The sequence below is a fragment of the Oncorhynchus keta genome, chromosome 29 (genome assembly GCF_023373465.1).
Source record: "Oncorhynchus keta strain PuntledgeMale-10-30-2019 chromosome 29, Oket_V2, whole genome shotgun sequence".
Taxonomy (NCBI): domain Eukaryota; kingdom Metazoa; phylum Chordata; class Actinopteri; order Salmoniformes; family Salmonidae; genus Oncorhynchus; species Oncorhynchus keta.
The window spans coordinates 24660141-24683191 of NC_068449.1; the positions used below are offsets into that span (position 1 = coordinate 24660141).

General features: G+C 43.2%; 1 protein-coding gene across 2 annotated transcripts in view; it reads right to left on the reverse strand.

Annotated features, from left to right (window-relative positions):
• LOC118362565 (reticulon-1-A-like) overlaps positions 1 to 23051 on the reverse strand; it is a 53585-nt gene that overhangs the window by 8016 nt on the left and 22518 nt on the right. The window contains exons 2-3 of one of the 2 annotated variants that reach the window (XM_035742990.2): positions 11581 to 12297; positions 7698 to 8372 (exon numbers count right to left, since the gene is read on the reverse strand). In XM_035742990.2, coding sequence (XP_035598883.1) covers positions 7698 to 8372; positions 11581 to 12297 — 1392 coding nt within the window. Of the gene's footprint in view, positions 1 to 4755; positions 5065 to 7697; positions 8373 to 11580; positions 12298 to 23051 lie in introns of those variants that run through there. The other variant, XM_035742991.2, reaches the window with a different exon arrangement.

Here is a 23051-nt window from a genome sequence, read left to right on the forward strand (position 1 = left end):
ACACACACACACACACACACACACACACACACACACACACACACACACACACACACACACACACACACACACACACTCCTAGAGTATATTATACAGCATAAGCAAATTGAATGCAAGTCAATGGCAAGTGAGGCCTGCTACAGCATACTCCCTCTTTCTCTCCCTCTCTCACAAGCACACCCGTGTACACACATACCACAGACATCAATGCACACCCGCGTGTGAGTGCGTGTGGATTTCTTTAGATATTGTTTTTATATACACTGAGTGTACAAAACATTATGAATACGTGCTCTTTCCATGACAGACTGACCAGGTGAATCCAGGTGAAAGCTATGATCCCTTATTGATGTCACCTGTTAAATCCACTTCAAATCAGGGTAGATGAAGGGGAGGAGACGGGTTGAAGAAGGATTTTTAAGCCTTGAAACATGGAGTGTGTATGTGTGCAATTCAGAGGGTGAATGGGCAAGACAAAATATTTACGTGCCTTTGAACGGGGTATGGTAGTAGGTGACAGGCGCACCGGATGTGTCAAGAACTGCAACGCTGCTGGGTTTTTCACACTTAACAGTATCAAGAATGGTCCACCACCCAAAGCACATCCAGCCAATTTGACACAACTATGGGAAGCATTGGAGTCAACATGGGCCAGCATCCCTGTGGAATGTTTTCGACACCTTGTAGAGTCCATGGCCCGATGAATTGAGGCTATTCTGAGGGTAAAAGAGGGTGCAACTTAATATTAGGAAGGTGTTCCTAATGTTTTGTACACTCAGCAGTCCAGATGTTTAAGATCTGACAGAGAAACAAACTCTGATAAAATTACTCCATAAACTGCCGATACACTCTAGGGGTGTGTGTGAGAGAGAGGAGGGGAGTGTGTAGATTTGTATATATCGGTTCAGACAATCTATATACCAAACATTATTAAGTTCTGAGGAGAGAAAATGTAAAATGCTTAACCCTCCAGTCTCTATGGATTTGCAAATACTGCATGGACTTTAGGGGTGTATGTGTGAGAGAGAGTGTGGATTTCATTCAATATTGTTTTCATATACCATACCAGACAAAGGTTTGGACACACCTACTCATTTGTGGGTTTTTCTTTATTTGTACTATTTTCTACAATAATAATGAAGACATCAAAACTATGAAATAACATGGAATCATGTAGTAACCAAAAAAGTTAGTAGCCAAAGGTTGATGACAACTTTGCACACTCTTGGCATTCACTCAACCAGCTTTATGAGGTAGTCACCTGGAATGCATTTCAATTAACAGGTGTGCCTTGTTTTTTAAATGTAACCTTTATTTAACTAGGCAAGTCAGTTAAGAACAAATTCTTATTTGACAATGACGGCCAAACCCTCCCCTAACCCGGACCACGCTGGGCCAATTGTGCGCCTCCCTATGGGACTCCCAATCACGGCCGGTTGTGATACAGCCCAGAATCGAACCAGGGTCTGTAGCGATGGCTCTTGTACTGAGATGCAGTGCCTTAGACCGCTGCGCCACTCAGGAGCCTCAACTTTAGTTAAAAGTTCATTTGTGGAATTTCTTTCCTTCTTAATGCGTTTGAGCCAATCAGTTGTGTTGTGACAAGGTAGAGGTGGTATGCAGAAAATAGTCCTATTTGGTAAAAGACCAAGTCCATATTATGGCAAGAACAACTCAAATAAGCAAAGAGAAACGACAGTCCATCATTATTTCGAGACCTGAAGGTCAGTCAATACGGAACATTTCAAGAACTTTGAAAGTTTCTTCAATTGCAGTTGCAAAAACTATCAAGGGCTATGATGAAACTGGCTCTCATGAGGACCGCCACAGGAAAGGAAGACCCAAAGTTACATCTGCTGCAGAGGATAGGTTCATTAGAGTTAACTGCACCTCAGATCAAGTAACAGACACATCTCAACATCAACTGTTCAGAGGAAACTGCGTGAATCAGGTCTTCATGGTCGAATTGCTGCAAAGAAACCACCTACTTGGGCCAAGAAACACGAGCAATAGACATCTGTGCTTCGGTCTGATGAGTCAGACCGAAGACCTCAGTGTCTTTGTGAGACGTAGAGTAGGTGAACGGATGATCTCTGGATGTGTGGTTCCCAACGTGAAGCATGGAGGAGGTGTGATGGTGTGGGGGTGCTTTTCTGGTGATTCTGTCAGTGATTTATTTAGAATTCAAGGCACACCAGAATGACTACCACAGAATTCTGCAGCGATGCGCCATTCCATCTGCTTTGCATTTAGTGGAACTAGATTTTGTTTTTCAACAGAACAATGACCCAAAACACACCTCAAAGCTGTGTAAGGGCTATTTGACCAAGGAGAGTGATGGAGTGCTGCATCAGATGACCTGGCCTCCACAATCACCCGACCACAACCAAATTGAGATGGTTTGGGATGAGTTGGACCACAGAGTGAAGGAAAATCAGCCAACAACTGCTCAGCATATGTGGGAACTCCTTCAAGACTGTTGGAAAAGCAATCGTCATGAAGGTGGTTGAGAGAATGCCAAGAGGGTGCAAAGCTGTCATCAAGGGAAAAAAAGGGTGGCTACTTTGAATAATCTCAAATATATTTAGATTTGTTTAACACTTTTTTGGTTACTACATGATTCCATATGTGTTATTTCATAGTTGTGATGTCTTCACTATTAGTAAAAATAAAGAAAAAGCCTTGAATGAGTAGGTGTGTATATATATCTCAAGAAGTATTTACATAACTTGGTTTGTGAAATGTGTAAAAAAAAACAGTAACCCCATGTGTCCAAAGACTAAAATATATAGTATGGTACAGAAACAGCTGTAGTTCACAAATCATATATTTGGCATATTTGGGCTTAGAACAGGTCCAATAACAATATTATACGCTTCTAAACAATTTCATTCTGAAATGTATTTCAAAAATACAAGAATGCTAACATCATTTTAAAATCTTGACACGTATTATGTTATTATCTATCAATCTTAAAACGTCAATGTGGCCTGTCTAGACACTATGTTGACAAAAAAATGTCATGCATTAACACCAAACATAATGTGTTCAGTGGCGCATTTTGATATAGTACAAGGACGTGAAGGATAATATGTGGATGGTACTCTGCACAGTAAATCATTAGTAATGGTAGTAGGCCTAGGTTATATCTCACTTAGGTACTGACTTGAGTGTACAGTCATGGGTGAGTCTTGCTGCCAAGCTCTTTGGTCTGTAGAGACCCTGGGGATTATTACTGTCCCTCCCAGCCAGCATGAACACCTGAAGTGGAACCAGAACGTACAGGAAGTACCGTGGCACACAGCCACACACTGATCACTGATACAGGCCTGTATGATTTCTGGTTCTGGTAGTCAAAATCAACAAACTGATGCAATATTTCTTACTCTACAGGTTTGTCAATGATGTTCTAGGCTACATTTTTGGGTAGAACAAGAGTGAACCAGTTTGAGCCTGACCCGATTAGACAACTAAAGTTATCGACAGTGCCTTAATCCATGCCCCAAGCTAGCATGTGTAAACATGTAGACATGCCTGTATGTACAGTACTTTGCTTTAACAGCTTATTCAAACTAAATACCACCCAAATGGTCAATTTCACCCTTGGTTGTGTTGACTGTTCCAACTTTTATTGGTAAGAGGGAAAGAAAGTGAATGTTTTAAACAAACCCAGTCAGACAGATGATGACATAGGCCTGTTCATAAACACAGCCTAAAACCTTATTTCAGGCCATAGTGAAAGCTCAGTGAACACAAGCTATTCTGCTCACAACTCTCAGTAATGGAATAAAAAAATACCTACTTATTGTATCCCCAGGTCTATGTGTGGCTCCTTCTGTGTATTTTATTGAAGATAATGTAGGCTATAGTCTTACATTTTCATTTGGTAGATTCTATTCTATTTTCCATTCTAAATACACACTTAAAATCACCCACTGTCAGGTAAGGAAAAGGCAGACCAACCAACTCCATCTCCATATTACACACAATACAGTATAATAAACATGGCTGCCATAGAAAATTACAGCCAGTTGGAAAGGCAGGGAGGAGGAAGGGAAACCATTCTCTCCTCTCTCTTCCTAACCCAGAGGTGAGACTAATGCACACCATGATGGAGAAAGAGACAGACGGAGGCTGTGCCTTTCTCTTCCAGTAGCTGCAAAGTGCCCTGGCAGCCGATGGATGAGACTGATGTAATCAGGATGGGTGCGCCTTGGTTGCCATGGAGACAGTATGTCAGTGCTGTCCGGATGCTCCGACAGCCTCGCACACAAAATACTCAAAGACTCTGAAAACAGCTTCCCCGCAGAGCCCTCAGACCGGGAGAGTGATAACAATGACACACCCTTCACATTAACACACATATAAAAACACACACAGAACAGAGACACACAACACAGATGGCTCACAGCATGTGTGTGTACATTCATCATTACGTCTCACACCTACCTTTGCCCTTTGTCTCACACGGCAGAGAGAGAGAGCGTGATCAGGGCGTGTCTGCTGTCACCCCCCTGGTGAAGGTAAACAGCTCAGCCTGATCACCCAGGCCTCGACTAACACACACCATGGATACCCCCCACAACCATACATGCAACATCCCCCTTTCACACACACACACAAACTACAGCTGCACTAGAAGCATACATACACATGCTCCTCATACATACATCATTTTACCACTCACAGCCTAGATACACACTCCTAACACACAGACAGAGATACACACAATAAACACAGCAAACGCATCAGTACCCTGGCCTTTCCAGCTGCTCCAGGAGCACTCCTTCTTGGTACCGTCTGCAGTGGACTGCATGCTGATGATCAGTTATCTCCCTGATTTCCCTTTCTTTCAGTTCTCTGTTTTCTTCTAGCTCTTCCTCTTCTTGTGCCACTGACTCACTCAGTCATCCCACAATGGCATGAATGGTTGGAAGGATGAGATGAGATGAGGGAGAGATGCGGAGACGAGAGGGAGGGAGGCAAGGTTTTCAAGGTACTGGTTGGCTCGCAGAGCACACAGACTGATGCTGTGGAGCAGTGTTGGCGAGAACAGAAGGAGGAGAGGGAGTGATCGAATTGTAAATACAACACCACAGTTGCTACTGCAGCAAATCATCCATGCAATGATTTAGTGCCTGGGGAGGGGAGGGGAGGGGGGGTAGTCTTTTTCTTGAAAGGGGAGGCAAGCACTATTTCACAATAAAAGTTCCCGTGCTGATCCTGATTCTCAAAGCAGACTAGGGCGTTGGGCATGGGGAATTGGCAGTGAAAGAGTTAACCAACATGCCCTTTGATGAAGCTCAGTCGGAAATAGGCATATATCCTATCCCACCCCCAGGCTAGTTTAATCATGATCCATATTGTATATAGGATCATTTACAGATAAAGTGCCAGGTTGAAATTACAATGTAAAAAAATCTGACGTCATCTTTTACAGCATTGAGACTAAAGACTCTCCGCCATGAAAACAGCTCTCCCACAGAGCCCACAGACTGGGAGAGTGATAACAATGACACACCCTCGTCAACCTACCGTTCCACATTTAACACACCTATGAAACACACACAGAACCCAGACTCACAACAGACGTCTCACAGCATGTATGTATATTCATCATTATGAACAGAGTTTCGTGTTAGGAACTGAGGATTCTATAGGCTACTGCTGGGGTATGGACCTAGCGTTGCCAATGAATAATCTGGCAAATAATCAACTCCTCTGCCCTTTGTATGATTGGTACAAAGAATGTTTACGTTTGCAGTCAATATCACGCAAATACTGGAGTTATTTTCAATACGTCTCACTAAATATTGAACAGCCTAAGTGCTGGTATTTTCAATAATTCATAACCATCACACTGTAGCCTACAGTACAGCCCTCAATGTTCTTTTAGGTTTACTGCATTCAGGCTGTGGTTCAGCTTGTGCTTTAGGTTTTTCCACCAGGATGCATTATCAGGGCAAATAGCCTGACAAACAGCTATGGACTCACAGTGATGCATGGAGGCATGTAACGAGCTGTGTGCAATGGACAGTATCATGTCTAAACAGTGTCTGTGGGCTTGGATAGAGAATAAACATATCCTCATGATTTATAATGTTATAAACATTGACCCCCTCTATTTCAGTGACATTGGTACAGTCAGTCTGTGTCCAGACAGCCCTGTCGACGTCCCTGTTACACCTTCTGCTCACTGCAACCGTAAAAAATATATGAGCCTGTGCTGTGTGCTCCCCCTTAGGAAGGTGTTGCCATGGCAACTGCTGTGGAGCTGCACAGGCTGTGGTACATGATGTCTGCTCTGCTCGTCTTCTCTCCAGCATACACACGGACCTCTGTTATAGTCTATGGTGCCCTGCACCACCTAGTGGTGGAGGAATATAAACTGCATCAAATGGGTTGACCTGCTTTTAGGAATTCGAGAACCTTCTGTGTGTGTCTGTTTGTAAACACCAGGAGAGGAGGGGAGCTTCGGGCTTTTAACTCAAGCACATCCTTAATGTTTCCACTCCTCTTTACTCTCCCCAACGGAAGAAAAGAGCGGCAGTTACATACCACAGGTGGATGTTGTGCCGCGACAGCGAAAGAACCATAGAACAACTGAAAGGTGATATTTCTATCACTGCATCTAGCCATACAGGAAGTGAATCCTCCTAAGCTTAAGTCGATGCTTGTGTTCCAGATTTGACACCACAGGGTTACAAAAACCCACTGTTTACAAGAAGGATGAAAAAAGAAGCAAACAGAAGAAAGACAAATAATAAGTGCCAAAAACAAAATGTCTGGCTTAACACACACAAAGAACTCTGGCTCGATGTGGTGCAAATTGGCTGGCGTGATCTCTGGCGTGATCTGTGATGATATGTCTGTCTGAGTTACTTCCTGACATGATGATGGTACTGGGTGTTGGGAGACAGATGGCCTGTTCGGGATTTGGAAGAGAGAGTCAAGGCTGTGTCTTAAAATCCTACATGAGAGTGAGGGATTAGTTATGATACCTTCAATGACGTAGAATAGAGAGAGGCTCATCCTTTGTTGATTATCATCGTAAAAAGGCTGTTCTCAGACATGTTTTGTAACTGCAGCCAACCACCAGAGGGAAGCAGATCTTGAAATCATGCAGCAGCTCAATGATCCACGATGCTCACACCCACCACGGAATCAGCCGTCTCACAGCAACACTTTCATTTCCTGACATTGTCAACAAAGGCACCATAACAACACACCATGACCCTCCATGTTATCTCTTCTGGTGCGTCACACACTCAGGGCAGTAAAAACAGTACGTGAACAACCTGCTTGCTGTATGAGAGGGATTCCATAGTCATACCAACAGCCTGGTTAAAAAACGTGCAGTTACTAGTGTTAAAACACGGCAACCAAACAGCCACTGGATCCTCCACTGACAAACAAATGCACCAACAGATACCATACTACCTGTTCCATAAGCTGCTTGAGCAATTTCTGTAGTGTTGTGATGATATAATGCAGATGCAACACAACTGCAACAAGGAAAGATAAGTTATGAAGACAACATGGCTTCAAGGAGGGATAATAGTGTGACTACAGTAGGTAGGTTTATCACTACAGATTGTATGTTGAAATGCAGGGTTCATCATGGGCAGCACGATTCCAGAAATAACATACAAATTATGAATCAACAGACGAGTTGATTAATGAATTACAGGGCTTACTTTTCTGTTTGTCAAAGCCCTCCATAAAGACAGGCGCAGCAGGTGTAGCCAGGTCTCCTTTCCCCTCAGTGACGTGCTTGTCGTCCAGGAGGGGCTTTTCGGACCTCACCTCCGGGGGCACGGTGGCCATGGGGGGCTTGGGCTTAGTTGGGCGATCCTCCTCCATCTTCATGGGGCTCTTGCTCTTTTCATTGGATGATTTAATGGTGGAGCTTGTCACAGGCTCTGCTGGGACCAGTTCTGGGGCAGAGCGGGCGGGGGACGCGGCGGTGAGGATCAGAGGTGAAGGGGTGTTGACCCCCTGTTTGGGGCCAGACCCCTCTCTCTTGGGGCTCTCCTCATTGGCAGACTCAATGAAGAGCTCACTGTCCAGCTCAGCCTCCCTCTCCTCCCTCAGGATGCTGTAGGATGTGGGTCCCTTGGCACTGGGGGGGTTGTCGAAGGGGTTGCCAGCCTGGCTGAAACCTCCCTTGCTGCTGGGAGACTGCTCAAAAGGGTTGTTACTGGACTTGGTGCTGGGGGGGCTCCGCAGGGGGGGCTCCTCAGAGACCAGCTCTATCTCAGAGTCCCCAGACTCTGCACTGCTGACGTCCTGCTCACTGGCCTTGGTGGACCCCGGGGTCGGCTTGCTGCTGGGGACAGACGTAAACAGGTCTTGGGAAGGGGATTCTTTTTCTGCAGAGATAGAGAGAAAAACGAAAGAGAGCCGAATTATAGTACTAATATGAGACATTGAATGCATCATTAACATGTTTTTATGTCCTTTTATGATTAAACAAAGCCTGTGTGTTTATATACGCTGATGATTCAACCTTATACATGTTAGCAACCACAGCTAGTGAAATCACTGCAACCCTAAACACAGCTTGCATTCCGTTTTGGAATGTGTGGATAGTCAAAAACTAAAAGCATTGTATTTGGTACAAACCATTCCCTAAGTTCAAGACCTCAGCTGAATCTGGTAATGAATGATGTGGCTCTTGAGCAAGTTGAGGAAACTAAACTTCTTGGTGTCACCTTAGACTGTAAATTGTCAAGGCATATTGATTAAATTGTTGTAAAGATGAGAGGGCTGTCTGTGATAAAGAGATTCTCAGCATTTTTAACACCACCGTTGACCAAACAAGTCCTGCAGGCTTTAGTTTGATCTAATCTTGACTATTGCAAGGTGATATGGTCAAGGGCTGCAAAGAAGGACCGAGAAAAGCTGCAACTGGCCCAGAACACAGTAGCACATTTTTCCCTTCAATATACACAGAGGTTTAATCTCAAGAGTCTTGGCTCAAAGTAGAGGAGATACTGACTGCATCAATTCTTGTTTTTGTGAGAAATATTAGTGTTCAAATGTCTAAATTGTCTGTATAATCAACTTACATATAACTCTGACAGACATACTTACCCCACCAGACATGCCACCAGGGGTCTCTTCACAGTCCCCAAATCCAGAATGAATTATAATAATAATAATATAATAATATATTCAAGGCAATGCAGAGTATTAATAAAGCCATGATCTCAAATGACTCAATCAAACAGCAAAAGTTGCTTAAAAACATAACGTCTCTCCCCTATCTCACCTAAATAACTCTAACATTTTGCCAAACCGGCGCTGCCTATGCATCTCCGTGTGCCATCGTCTAAGTGTTGCTTTTGTCTGTCCCCACCAGACACGCTCATGATGTGCAGGTTAAAATATCAAAACCAACTGTGAACCAACTATATTCATTTGTGGACAGGCCGAAACACACATGAAACATTCATGGACATTTAGCTAGCTTACTGTTGCTAGCTAATTTGTCCAGGAAAATAAACATTGGTTCGTAACACACATGGGTACAGTTGAAGTCAGAAGTTTACATACACCGTAGCCAAATACATTTAAACTCAGTTTTTCACAATTCCTGACATTTTCTCAGAGTAAATATTCCCTGTCTTAGGTCAGTTAGGATCACCACTTTATTTTAAGAATGTGAAATGTCAGAATAATAGTAGAGAGAATGATTTATTTATTTCAGCTTTTATTTCTTTCATCACATTCCCAGTGGGTCAGAAATGTACATACACTCAATTAGTATTTAGAAGCATTGCCTTTAAATTGTTTAACTTGGGTCAAACGTTTAGGGTAGCCTTCCACAAGCTTCCCACAATAAGTTGGGTGAATTTTGGCCCATTCCTCCTGACAGAGCTGGTGTAACTGAGTCAGGTTTGTAGGCCTCCTTGCTCGCACACACTTTTTCAGTTCTACCCACAAATGTTCTATAGGATTGGGGTCAGGGTTTTGTGATGGCCACTCCAATACCTTGACTTTCTTGTCCTTAAGCTATTTTGCCACAACTTTGGAAGTATGCTTGGGGTCATTGTCCATTTGGAAGACCCATTTGCAACCAAGCTTTAACTTCCTGACTGATGTCTTGAGATGTTGCTTCAATATATCCACATAATTTTCCTCCCTCATGACGCCATCTATTTTGTGAAGTGCACCAGTCCCTCCTGCAGCAAAGCACCCCCACAACATGATGCTGCCACCCCTGTGCTTCACGGTTGGGATGGTGTTCTTCGGCATACAAGCCTCCCCCTTTTCCTTCAAACATAACGATAGTCATTATGGCCAAGCAGTTCTATTTTTGTTTCATCAGACCAGAGGACATTTCTCCAAAAAGTATGATATTTGTCTCCATGTGCAGTTGCAAACCCTAGTCTGGCTTTTTTTATGACGGGTTTGGAGCAGTGGCTTCTTCCTTGCTGAGCGGCCTTTCAAATTATGTTGATATAGGACTTGTTAAACTGTGGATATAGATACTTTTGTAGCTGTTTTCTCCAGCATTTTCACAAGGTCCTTTGCTGTTGTTCTGGGATTGATTTGCACTTTTCGCAACAAAGTACGTTCATCTTTAGGAGACAGAACGCGTCTCCTTCGTGAGCGGTATGACGGCTGCGCGGTCCCTTCGTGTTTATGCTTGCGTACTATAGTTTGTACAGATGAACGTGGTACCTTCAGGCTTTTGGAAATTGCTCCCAGGGATGAACCAGACTTTTTTTCTGAGGTCTTGGCTGATTTATTTTGATTTTCCCATGATTTAAAGGCACAGTCAACTTAGTGTATGTAAATCTCTGACCCACTGGAATTGTGATACAGTGAATTATAAGTGAAATAATCTGTCTGTAAACAATTGTTGGAAAAATGACTTGTTGTCATGCACAAAGTAGATGTCCTAACCGACTTGCCAAAACTATAGTTTGTTAACAAGACATTTGTGGAGTGTTTGAAAAACAAGTTTTAATGACTCCAACCTAAGTGTATGTAAACTTCCGACTTCAACTGTATATGCTCCTAAAAAACAACGAGGAGATGGGAGAGGCTGGACTTGCAGTGCGTCGAGCATACAAAATAAAACCAAGTTATATTTCAGCCCCTGGCAACGAAGACACTCATTGACCTGCGCGAGCATTTTAGATGAGATGATTGAATAACATGCACATGTACATTTACTATGCAACGCAAAGGTGTTGTCAGCATGTTTGGCATATGTATATGTACTGATGTGTTGGTAGCTGTCAGCAATATGTGCAGCTGTCAATCTAACTTTTTGGGGTTCTTATTTTAAACGTATGTAGTTCAGTCCTTGAGCTGTTCTTGTCTATTGATGTTCTGTATTATGTCATGTTTTATGTGGACACCAGGAAGAGTAGCTGCTGCTTCAGAAAGAGCTAATGGGGATCTGAATAAGATACAAAAAAATACTTACATCTAAATGTGTTTTTTTTTACCAACTTGAAATACTGTACATAAATTGTCATTAAACCATAGTCCAAGACCACAGACCATGGTTATGGTGAACTCTAACTTACAAGGACACAGTGGGAGTGCGTGGGCGATAGGTACCTGTTGGGGATGCATTGGGGGATGAGTCGGGGCTGTCGTCCTCTGGCTCAGAGAGCGTAACCGTGGGGACGCCCTGCAAGCCCAGGCTGAGGATGTTGTCAGACACGTTTGCCTGTGGGAGGATAGGTTTGGGGGCAGCCGGTGGGTGGGACTCGGTCAGGATGATCTTCACAGGGCTAGCGGTCTGAGGGGTGCCCAGGTTGCGGTAGGAGCGGTAGTCAGACAGCTCCTCATCCTCAGAAGGCTCCTCAACGTAAGGGAAGGAGTGGGAGTCCAGCGCCGGTCCCAGGTTCTCCTCCTCTTCCTCCTCGTGTCCTGCAGGGCTCTTATCCATGTAGTCTCCCAGGGAGTCCAGGCCAGACAGCCCGGTGTCCACCAGACTATGCAGGGGTGCTGGTTGTGGACAGCTCAGGTTGTGGACGTCATCACCAGGGCTGATATCCATGTAGTTGTAGGCCTCTGTCTTCGACTCGGAGCCCCCCAGCAGGGACTTAGGCATCACATCAACCAGGTCAGTGGTCATCTTGGTGTGGGGGGAACCAAAGATACCGTAGGAGTCGAAGGTGTCCTGGGAGGAGTGGTCAGAGGAACGCTTCAGGTCATCAGACAGGTAAGAGGCATCCTGGCCTGAGGGGTTGCTCTGATTGGACAGGAGTGAGGTGTACAGTTCACCATCATCACTCATGGGCTTCCTGAAAAGGTCAGACATGGCATCACCTAGAAGCAGAAAAAGAGAAGATGGACATTGGATTTAAATCACAGACCTTAGAGACAATTGAATTAGGCAAACTTAAAAGTATAGAAAAGTGGATAGATGAAATAGGCAGAAGATAGCATCACAGGCAACATAACATGTCATTGATAATTCTGTCAACAGTGAACTGGTGCAAATATGCTGCTGCTGTGTCAGAGGTGAAATGATTAAAAACAAGTTCTACAATCAACTGTTAAATTGGCAATAACAAGATTGTTACATTTGTGTACGCCAGGCCTGATAGTGGAGACGTGTGGGATTGTGGGGAGAGTATGGGAATCAGTTGGGAGATGGTGGTGCAGATCAGTGATGCAGAACTAACAGAGGGCACTTGTGCCCTGAGCGGGACAAAGGCGGATTGTTCAAACCCCAAAACTCATCCTGCCAGCTCTTAATCCTCAGACAGTGAGGTGCGGGGGAAGGGCTCTGTATTCATTCACATCTCTCGTTTGTATTCGTAAATCTCCTCTGACAAGATGGCCGATAGTGTCACTGAGGCACACACACACTACTGTACCCTGTCCTTTTCTGTGTGACTTGCCACCTAGAGTAAAGCATGTCCAGTACGGCATGTAATGTAGGCTACCACAGCATGAGAGCATTGCAAAGGTATCTCAACAATACGGTGCAATTTCACATTAATTGAATTCACGCTTTGACTCAGTTTTTTCACTTTAAAATGTATGCCAAACTAAAAACATTGATTTCAAGTTTAACAAACCATACAATTATGCACAATGACGACTTAACAATTTCCACTGAAAAATGTACAAAAACTAATTTAGTGGAAGAACTGTACAGATGCCAATTTTGGTAACGGTATTAAGGTAAAATCTTCCTCAGGTTTTTATGCAACCACATTTCCCAAAAACTCTTAAATATCTGCTCCGTTTTAAGATTCAAAGATGTGCGCAGAAAGACTGGGGTGTAAGCTATGACATGGCACCTTGAGTTTATAAAAAAAAATATTCTGGTTATTGAACTACAGTAAGTGAAGTGGATTTACACCTGGTAACGGAATTATGATAACGGAATTACATCATGGGTCCCTGATCTGAACTACACAGAAATGAATAATTATGGATATGAATGTCATTCTCATCATGTTTCACAAGTTTGAACATCACAGTGTAGCAGAGCACAGTGCAGTGCAATACACTACAGCGCAGCACAGCTGAGCAGAGTAGAGTTCAGAACAGTATAATATACAGTTGAAGTCAGACGTTTACATACACCGTAGCCAAATACATTTCATAATTCCTGAAAATTTTAAGTAAAAGTAAAAATTAAAAGTAAAAATTCCCTGTCTTAGGTCAGAGTTAGGATCACCACTTTATTTTAAGAATGTGAAATGTCAGAATAATAGTAGAATGATTTATTTCAGATTTGATTTCTTTCATCACATTCACAGTGGGTCAGAAGTTTACATACACTCAATTAGTATTTGGTAGCATTGGCTTTAAATTGAGTAACTTGGGTCAAACGTTTAGGGTAGCCTTCCACAAGCTTCCCACAATAAGTTGGGTGAATTTTGGCCCATTCCTCCTGACAGAGCTGGTGTAACTGAGTCAGGTTTGTAGGCCTCCTTGCTCGCACACGCTTTTTCAGTTCTGCTCACAAATTTTCTATGGGGTTGAGGTCAGGTCTTCGTGATGGCCACTCCAATACCTTGACTTTGCTGTCCTTAAGCCATTTTGCAACAACTTTGGAAGTATGCTTGGGGTTATTGTCCATTTGGAAGACCCATTTGTGACCAAGCTTTAACTTCCTGACTGATGTCTTGAGATGTTGCTTCAATATATCCACATAATTCTTATTTTCAATGACGGCCTAGGAACAGTGGGTTAACTGCCTTACTCAGGGGCAGAACGACAGATTTGAACCTTGTCAGCTCGGGGATTCAAACTTGCAACCTTTCGGTTACTAGTCCAACGCTCTAACCACTAGGCTACCTGCCGCCCAATTATGGCCAAACAGTTCTATTTTTGTTTCATCAGACCAGAGGACATTTCTCAAAAAAGTACGATGTTTGTCTCCATGTGCAGTTGCAAACCGTAGTCTGTCTTTTTTATGGCGGTTTTGGAGCAGTGGCTTCTTTCTTGCTGAGCGGCCTTTCAGGTTACGTTGACATAGGACTCGTTTTACTGTACTGTAGATATAGATACTTTTGTACCTGATTGGTGGAGTGCTACAGAGATGGTTGTCCTTCTGGAAGGTTCTCCCATCTCCACAGAGGAACTCTGGAGCTCTGTCAGAGTGACCATTGGATTCTTGGTCACCTCCCTGACCAAGGGCCCTTCTCCCCCGATTGCTGTTTGGCCGGGCGGCCAGCTCTAGGAAGAGTCTTGGTGGTTCCAAACTTCTTCCATTTAAGAATGATGGAGGCCACTGTGTTCTTGGGGACCTTCAATGCTGCAGGCATTTTTTTGGTACCCTTCCCCAGATTTTTGCCTCAACACAATCCTGTCTCTGAGAATTCCTTCGCCCTTATGGCTAAGTTTTTCCTCTGACATGCACTGTCAACTGTGGGACCAGACAGGTGTGTGCCTTTTCAAATCATGTCCAACCAATTGAATTTACCACAGGTGGACTCCAATCAAGTTGTAGAAACATCTCAAGGATGATCAATGGAAACAAGATGCACCTGAATTTGAACGCATCTGAATCATCTCAATTTCTAGTCCTAGCAAAGGGGCTGAATACTTATGTAAATAAGGTATTTCTGTGTTTTATTTGTAATAAGTTTGCAAACATGTTAACATTTTTTATTCTGAATGCACTGTATATGATAGGTTCAGATTTGGTCCAGTCTGGTCAATCCGTGGAGGTTAACAGGCTTGGGTGGACTGACCAAATGTAAACTTTTCAACGTCCATGGACATCCGCTGTTGGTCGGTTGGTCAGTGGGCGAGGATGCTGGATACAGTAAATGGAAAGAGAGGGGGCTCATGGGAGAGGTGTCAGTAAGAACTGGGAGAGGTGACATTAACTGGTGAGTGAGTGAGTTTGTCCAGACAGACTATTTTAACACTCTTGGTTTGACCCATAGACAACAGAAAGACAAAGAAAACAGTTATGAGCAGAACATAACAGTATGCAGGTGAAAGGGAGGACAGTAGCAGGTGGAAGGGAGGACAGTAGCAGGTGGAAGGGAGGACAGTAGCAGGTGGAAGGGAGGACAGTAGCAGGTGGCCCAACTAGTTTGGTACTATTAAGATTTCCCATTATAGCCAATTCATTTGCAGTAATAACGTTACTGATTTTTGGGTAATTCCGTTACCAATCACTTCATAATTGATAAACAACATTGATATCAGTTAAATCACTATAACTAAATTGGTAGATTTACCATTACTTTATACGTCTGTGAACTTTCAGTATACTCCCTCCTCATGAGGGAGAGAAATTAGAAAATATCTTAAAGATATCTGGGGTTTTTGGGAGCGGAATTACAAAGCACAAGGCAATATTTCCTAAACTTACAGAAGGTAAACAATTTCTCCAAAACGAAATATACGTGTTGATATTAGTTGTCAGGGGTCTTAACGCCAACATTATTATGTTTAAATGTATTTCTGATACTTTTTAAAACTTTCTGGTAGATGTTTTCTAAGACCACTTTTCTATCTGTTTATCAAGAAATCAGATGGAAAATAGTAAAAAAATGTTTTATCTATACCTTCATTTCAGATTTCATTTGACACCCAATTAAGTCGCTCTGGATAAGAGCGTCTGCTAAATGACTTAAATGTAAATGTAAATGTAGATATGCTCCTATGACTTCATATGTTGGTGCTCATGGGTCTTTTTCGATGGAAATGACTGTAATCTTTTGTTAACATCCATGTGTCGTCTACTGCCAAAAATACTAAGCTTAACTTGAAAATAAATATTTGGTTTCTGTGAACTTGATAGATCAGACTTACAGTGCAGCAAGCCAACATTTTTCTGCAAAGTGATTGGACACAAGTTGCACAGACAGTGAGGACCCTTGCCTAGAATGTGTGCCGTGTTGCACAGCTGAGTGCAAAGCGTAGTTTACTCCCCCACTAACTGTGCTGGGAGCGCCTCCCCTCTCTCCCCAGAGCTGCTCTACAGTCTTCAACTCTCACTGGGCAGCTGTGCCTCTATAAATAGGCAGAGTCCAGCTGCTGGGGTGGGTGAGGATGAGGGGGTGGGATAAGGATAAGGGATTTAAATAGGAACTTTCAGGCTCTCACGGAGAATGTAGACTGAGTACCCTACCGTTCAGAACGTCCCTTCCTATCCTCCCCCCCCGTTCTGTTCTCCCTGCAGGTCCTGCTCCCTTTCCTCATGGTATTGTACAACGTCTACAATGTCCCTGTCAATAAATCATACAAAACACAATGTCCTAAACACTAGGCTACACCCACGATAACATGGTGAGATCCTAAGCAGAGCAACATGACAGCAGGCTATTCTCTGTTAGGTAGAATGTAGTCAGGGCAGCATATGAAATGTCTGAGCATCATCAGGCTGTTCCTAAAGCAGATGGGAACAGCTGTGGCTGTGGTGTCTGGAGTTCAGTGGGGTTCATGAAGGCATAGATCTACTGACAGCCAGCCTACTACTGTATAATCCTCTTATGGCTCTCCTTTCTCCATATTCTGCCATCCCCCTGACAATACCAGAAGCATAATCTACCATTGACTGAGTCACATTAACTACACAGAAGAGGGCATGACTCTGGACTCATAAATACAACATACTGTGAAGAGAGGTGACCTCTGGAACTGGTTGCAGTTGATTCCTGGCAGTGGGTCACACGCACCCCCCATATTCTCTCTCCACACCGCTGGCTGCTTTAGAGAATGACAGTGACGTAGCGCTGAGCGGTTGCTTGCTAACTACTCCTGGAGGCATCGAAGCAGCAGAATGATGGGAATAGACAGGATAAGTGTTCAAGCAGACAGACATCAGGGCAGCAGCGGCTGTAAGGGGCTGCGCAGACAGACAGGAGAGCTGTCTACTGATCCACATCAACATACAGCAGCGGCCATTGTGGCGCAGCAGCTGTACCTGCTGACAGTCAGACACTGGGAAAAAAAAACACAAGGCCAAGCAAGCGCTTCAGCTCATTCAGACAGGATCCGACGTGACAGCACAGAAACTATTGTTTCAGAATTTGCCACAACATAATCATGCTTCTGAGTGGATAACACAGTTAAATAAATCATTTCTGGTGGATGTGTTGTGAAGGGGCAGTCACATTGTTAATCCTACACACAAGCAACACAGCCATTAACCTAATGCACCCTGACAATTGTTGCTACGCTAAGCCCAGGCATCTCTAAATATATGGCTGGAGACAAAAACGTGATAACAGATGACATCAAAAGTATTGGCTATTATGTATAGGCCTGAAAGCAGAGGTTCAATGAACTGCATGTAGGCGCCTGCGGCCTGATGCATTCACTCCACAAGACTATGCCATTGAATTCATGATAATGACAGTAATCTTCAATGTCAACAATCTTTTTCTCTATTGTGTTTGGCTGCTCGCTAATTTGATATTTATATCAAATTAAAGGCAAACCTGAACAACAATCGAGTTGATTTTAAATCCAAGAGGGTCATGTAGTCTTGGTTTGTTTTCCTAATGCCTTGCAGATGCATACAAAACTGTCAGTACTCCTCTAGCTTTCAAGAGACCCACTCTCTCAACCTCTCCACTCCTTCAACCCCTCCACTCCCTCAACCCCTCCACTCCCTCAACCTCTACACTCCCTAAACCTCTACACTCCCTAAACCTCTACACTCCCTAAACCTCTACACTCCCTCAACCTCTACACTCCCTCAACCTCTACACTCCCTCAACCTCTACACTCCCTCAACCTCTACACTCCCTCAACCTCTCCACTCCCTCAACCTCTCCACTCCCTCAACCTCTCCACTCTCTCAACCTCTCCACTCCTTCAACCCCTCCACTCCCTCAACCCCTCCACTCCCTCAACCTCTACACTCCCTAAACCTCTACACTCCCTAAACCTCTACACTCCCTAAACCTCTACACTCCCACCTCCATGCAGCCTTCTGGCCCTGAGGGGGACATAGGAGATGCCGTGCTGTATCAGCAGAGCTCTGGAGCACGAAGGCCTTTAATAAACCTCCGCTACTTCCATCTAGCCTCTTCCGATGAGAAGAGAGACAGCCTATAGGGAGGTCTGTGACCTGGCAGTGTGTTACCAGGACAACAACCTCTCCCTCAACGTCAGCAAGACAAAGGAGCTGATCGTGGACTACAGGAAGCTGAGGGCCGAGCACAGCGACATCGATGGGGCTGTAGTGGAGCGGGTTGAGAGATTCAAGTTTCTCTGTGTCCACATCACTAAGAAATTAACATGGTCCACACACACCACCACACCACGATAACAATTATTCTCCCTCAGGAGACTGAAAAGATTCAGCATGGGCCCTTAGATTCTCAAAAAGTTCTACAGCTGCACCACTGAGAGCATCCTGACTGGCTGCATCACCGCTTGGTATCAGACCGCTTGGCATCAGACAGAGGGTAGTGCGTACGGGCCAGTACATCACTGGGGCCAAGCTCCCTGCCATCCAGGACCTCTATACCTGGCGGTGTCAGGGGAAGGCCCTAAAGATTGTCAGAGACTCCAGCCACCCAACTCATGGACTGTTCTCTCTGCTACCGCACAGCAAGCACTACCGATGCACCAAGTTGGGAATCAACAGGGCCCTGAACAGCTTCAACCCCCAAGCCATAAGACTGCTAAATAGTTCATAAAATAGCTGCCTGGACTATCTGCATTAGGGCTGTCCCAGACTAAAAAAAAGAATTCTTGGTTGACCAAAAGTCGTCTGTTCTTTCGACCAATTGATAGCTAGAAAATGTTAAACGTGTATTCTTCCATATACAGACATGGTTTTTATTTCTTATTTAACACATACTTTTATATAAAGCAATGACATAACAATAATACATGACCAAACATAAGCTCTTTAATCCAACCCCTCAGCCCATCACAACTATCAGCAGCATACCACCCTGCATACCACTGCTGGCTTGCTTCTGAAGCTAAGAAGGGTTGGTCCTGGTCAGTTCCTGGATGGGAGACCAGATGCTGCTGGAAGTGGTGTTGGAGGGCCAGTAGGAGGCACTCTTTCCTCTGGTCTAAAAAAATATCCCAATACCCCAGGGCAGTGATTGGGGACACTGCCCTGTGTAGGGTGCTTTCTATCAGATGGGATGTTAAACAGTTGTCCTGACTCTCTGAGGTCATTAAAGATCCCATGGCACTTATCGTAAGAGTAGGGATGTTAACCCAGGTGTCCTGGCTAAATTCCCAATCTGGCCCTCAAACCATCACGGTCACCTAATAATCCCCAGTTTACAATTGGCTCATTCATCCTGTAACTATTCACCAGGTTGTTGCTGCAAATGAGAATGTGTTCTCAGTCAACTTACCTGGTAAAATAATGGATAACATCACCATATACCACCCTTGTTTGGTTTCCATGTGCCATATATTTTAATTGCGCTGTGATGTTTTACATAAATGTTGAACCCTTCTCATCGTATACTATCCACAGATTGTGAGCTAAAATTGAAAACCTTTCCTAGGTATTATTATATTATTTATTGACTGACTATGGTTTTCCAAATCGACCAACACTGCTATTTGTTTATTTAAGTGAATGTTGTGATTTTTATACATTCCTGAACCTGTGACCAGAAACAAGCTACCAGAATAAGGGTCCTAGTGATTCTGTCTCTTCGCTGCTGAGATTGTCAAAATTGTCGTATTCCCCATATATATAGCATTTTATTGGTGGCAAGAACTTTATATAATAAATTACATTGAATTGAAGCGCTAAATCAAGTGTTGTTTTTTGTTCCAGTTCATAAACCATGTGCCATGCCATATGTTTTAATAAAATCAACTATATCCATTGAGCTTGTCTGATGCTTTAAGCTTACGGTTTGATGCATGAAGATGGGCCAGAGATCTAGATAACCAGAAGGAGAAAAATAAATGTAACCTGACCCAACTATTCTCCTCCCGCTCCTGCTGGCTTTTGCAGATTCTAACATCACTCTCCTGAAGTTGCCAGTAAATAACTACACGAGGAGCCAGCAACCTTTCTCACGTGGAATGCCAAATTATCTTACCTTTTCTATCAATCTGCGTGCCTGTTATGGTTTTCATAAGCACATTTTCGTGAAACAGTTTAATTTCATTTACAATAACGTCTTCATATTTCAAAATCATTGTCATGTCCGTTAATCAACATTCTATCCAAATCTAAATGAAAAATGACACAAACCTAAAAAGTAACTTCTATTGCCAACTATGTCTTCTATTGCCTACATAAAGCCAACAAATTAAAACATTGCAGCCTGCAGGTAGAAAATATCCTGATAAAAATAAATATCCTATAAAAATCACATTGGCTACACATGGCCTGTCTGCAACTAACTTGAAACATTGTATCAACTATTAACTTGGGTCACCCCCCTGACAGAATCCCCCCCTCTCCCCCCTTCGGGTTCTTCATTGCTGCGATTTGCTTGCTCGTCTCTGCTCTTCACTCCGTTGTCAGTTTAGCCTACATTTCACTGATCTTAGTAGCAAAAAGCATTTCTGTCTGCAGTTTTCGGTTTGGCTATTTGTTTCAAGTGTATGTGGCGGTTCTAGCTTGTATGGCGCCCTGGGTGAACCCCCCCCCCCCCGCCTCTTGTCGCCCCGGCAAGATGCAGCCCTGGGCGGCTGCCCATGTTACCCGGACCTAAATCCGCTACTGATTTGTATTAGTCTATAAATAAATCTCTTTTCCAAAACTCGTCATCTCTCCTAAGTCTTATTCGACTAGTATTTTGTAATGTGTAAGGATAATAATTCAGCCATAGTTGTTCTGAAATGTTTATTGCTTGCCAACATTTTACTCCGTCCTCTATGTTTAATATAACACACATACATTACTTTCGGTTGAATATCCTGACATTCATTTTGATCTATTGAAAGTATTTGCCTCTGATGTATGCCACATAAAGAATTTTACTCTCACCACAAAATTAAGGAAATTAGAAGGGGGGAGAATTCTGGCAGGGGGGGATATTTTCGGCACAACACCGGAACCCATTTCAGTCCAAGTCAAGCACTGACAAGAAGCCTTTATGACATTTCACTGGATCAGAGCATGCCATTTTTCCCTTTCACGCTGAGTGGTTATCGAAAGGAAGAGAGCTGGAAAAGATTTTTCAAATACATTGAGAAACTATTGTCATTCTCAATGGATGTAAATACAGACTTCTGTTTGCTTTCTGTTTGAGGTGAAGAAAACATCACTTTGACAAGCTCCACAGGTTGTGTGTTAAGCCAATCAGAAATACTATCAGATCCCAGAATGGGCACATTTATATGCCTACATTTGTTCGCAGGCCAGGTAGCCTATAGTCCTACTTCTATGTGTGCACGGCCTTACTCAACATTGACAGGAGCGCTCCAAACAAAAAACAATGACTAAATTGACAGAACTCATAAATGGAATTAAAGAAACCAAAACATGTTTCTCACAAGTGTAGCATAGGTTGTGCACTCTGCAAACAATGTGTCCACTCAGACAAGGATAACAGGAAGACTGGAATAATAATATTGAATGCATTAAAATAAATAACCATAACCAAAGTAACAAACATTGTAGATTAGAAATTATAGGAATTAACGTTAAATATACTACTGGTGATATATGTAATGGGGAATTGATATACACTAACAATCAAATGCAAACAATTCACACAATGAAGTTATAAAACAATGAATATGCACTAATTGTCGGGAAAAGGCGAGAAAGAAGTGCATTGTGCATCTGGGCGCATGGTCAATCCGATGTCTGCATTGGCCATGCAGCATTTATGGTGATATGGCCTCAGCAGAAGTCAGGGCATTCATACTTCTTGCGCTTTATGGAGCAGTGCAGCACTGTTGTCAAGGAAGTGAGTTTGTGTTAATACAGGATGTACCACCCCACCTACTGTCAACTAATCATGTCAATTCGGAGCTAAACATAGCCTTCCGCAAATTTGGGAGACGCCTGGCTGATGCGGTACAGAGATATTTGTTACAGCTTGACTAAAACAGTCTTGGTCGACCAACAGCCTAACAACCAAACAATTGACTAATTGGGGTCAGCCCTAATCTGCATTGACCCTTTTTGCACTAACTTTTTTAACTCATCACATACACTGCTGCTACTGTTGATTATCTATCCTGTTGCCTAGTCACTTTATCCCTACCTATATGTACATAATGCATCTACCTCCATTACCTCGTACCTCTGCACATCGACTCAGTACTGGTACCCTGTGTACAGTGGCTAGAAAAAGTATTAAAACCCTTTGGAATTACCTGGATTTCTGCATAAATTGGTCATCAAATTTGATCTGATCTTCATCTTCATCTAAGTCACAACAATAGACAAACTTAAAATAATAACACACAAATTATTGTATTTTTCTTGTCTATATTGAATAGATAATATAAACATTCACAGTGTCGGTTGGAAAAAGTATGTGAACCCCTAGGCTAATTGGAGTCAGGAGTCAGCTAACCTGGAGTCCAATCAATGAGACGAAATTGGAGATGTTGATTAGAGCTGCCTTGCCCTATAAAAAACACTCCCAAAATTTGAGTTTTCTATTCACAAGAAGAATTGCCGATGTGAACCATGCCTCGAA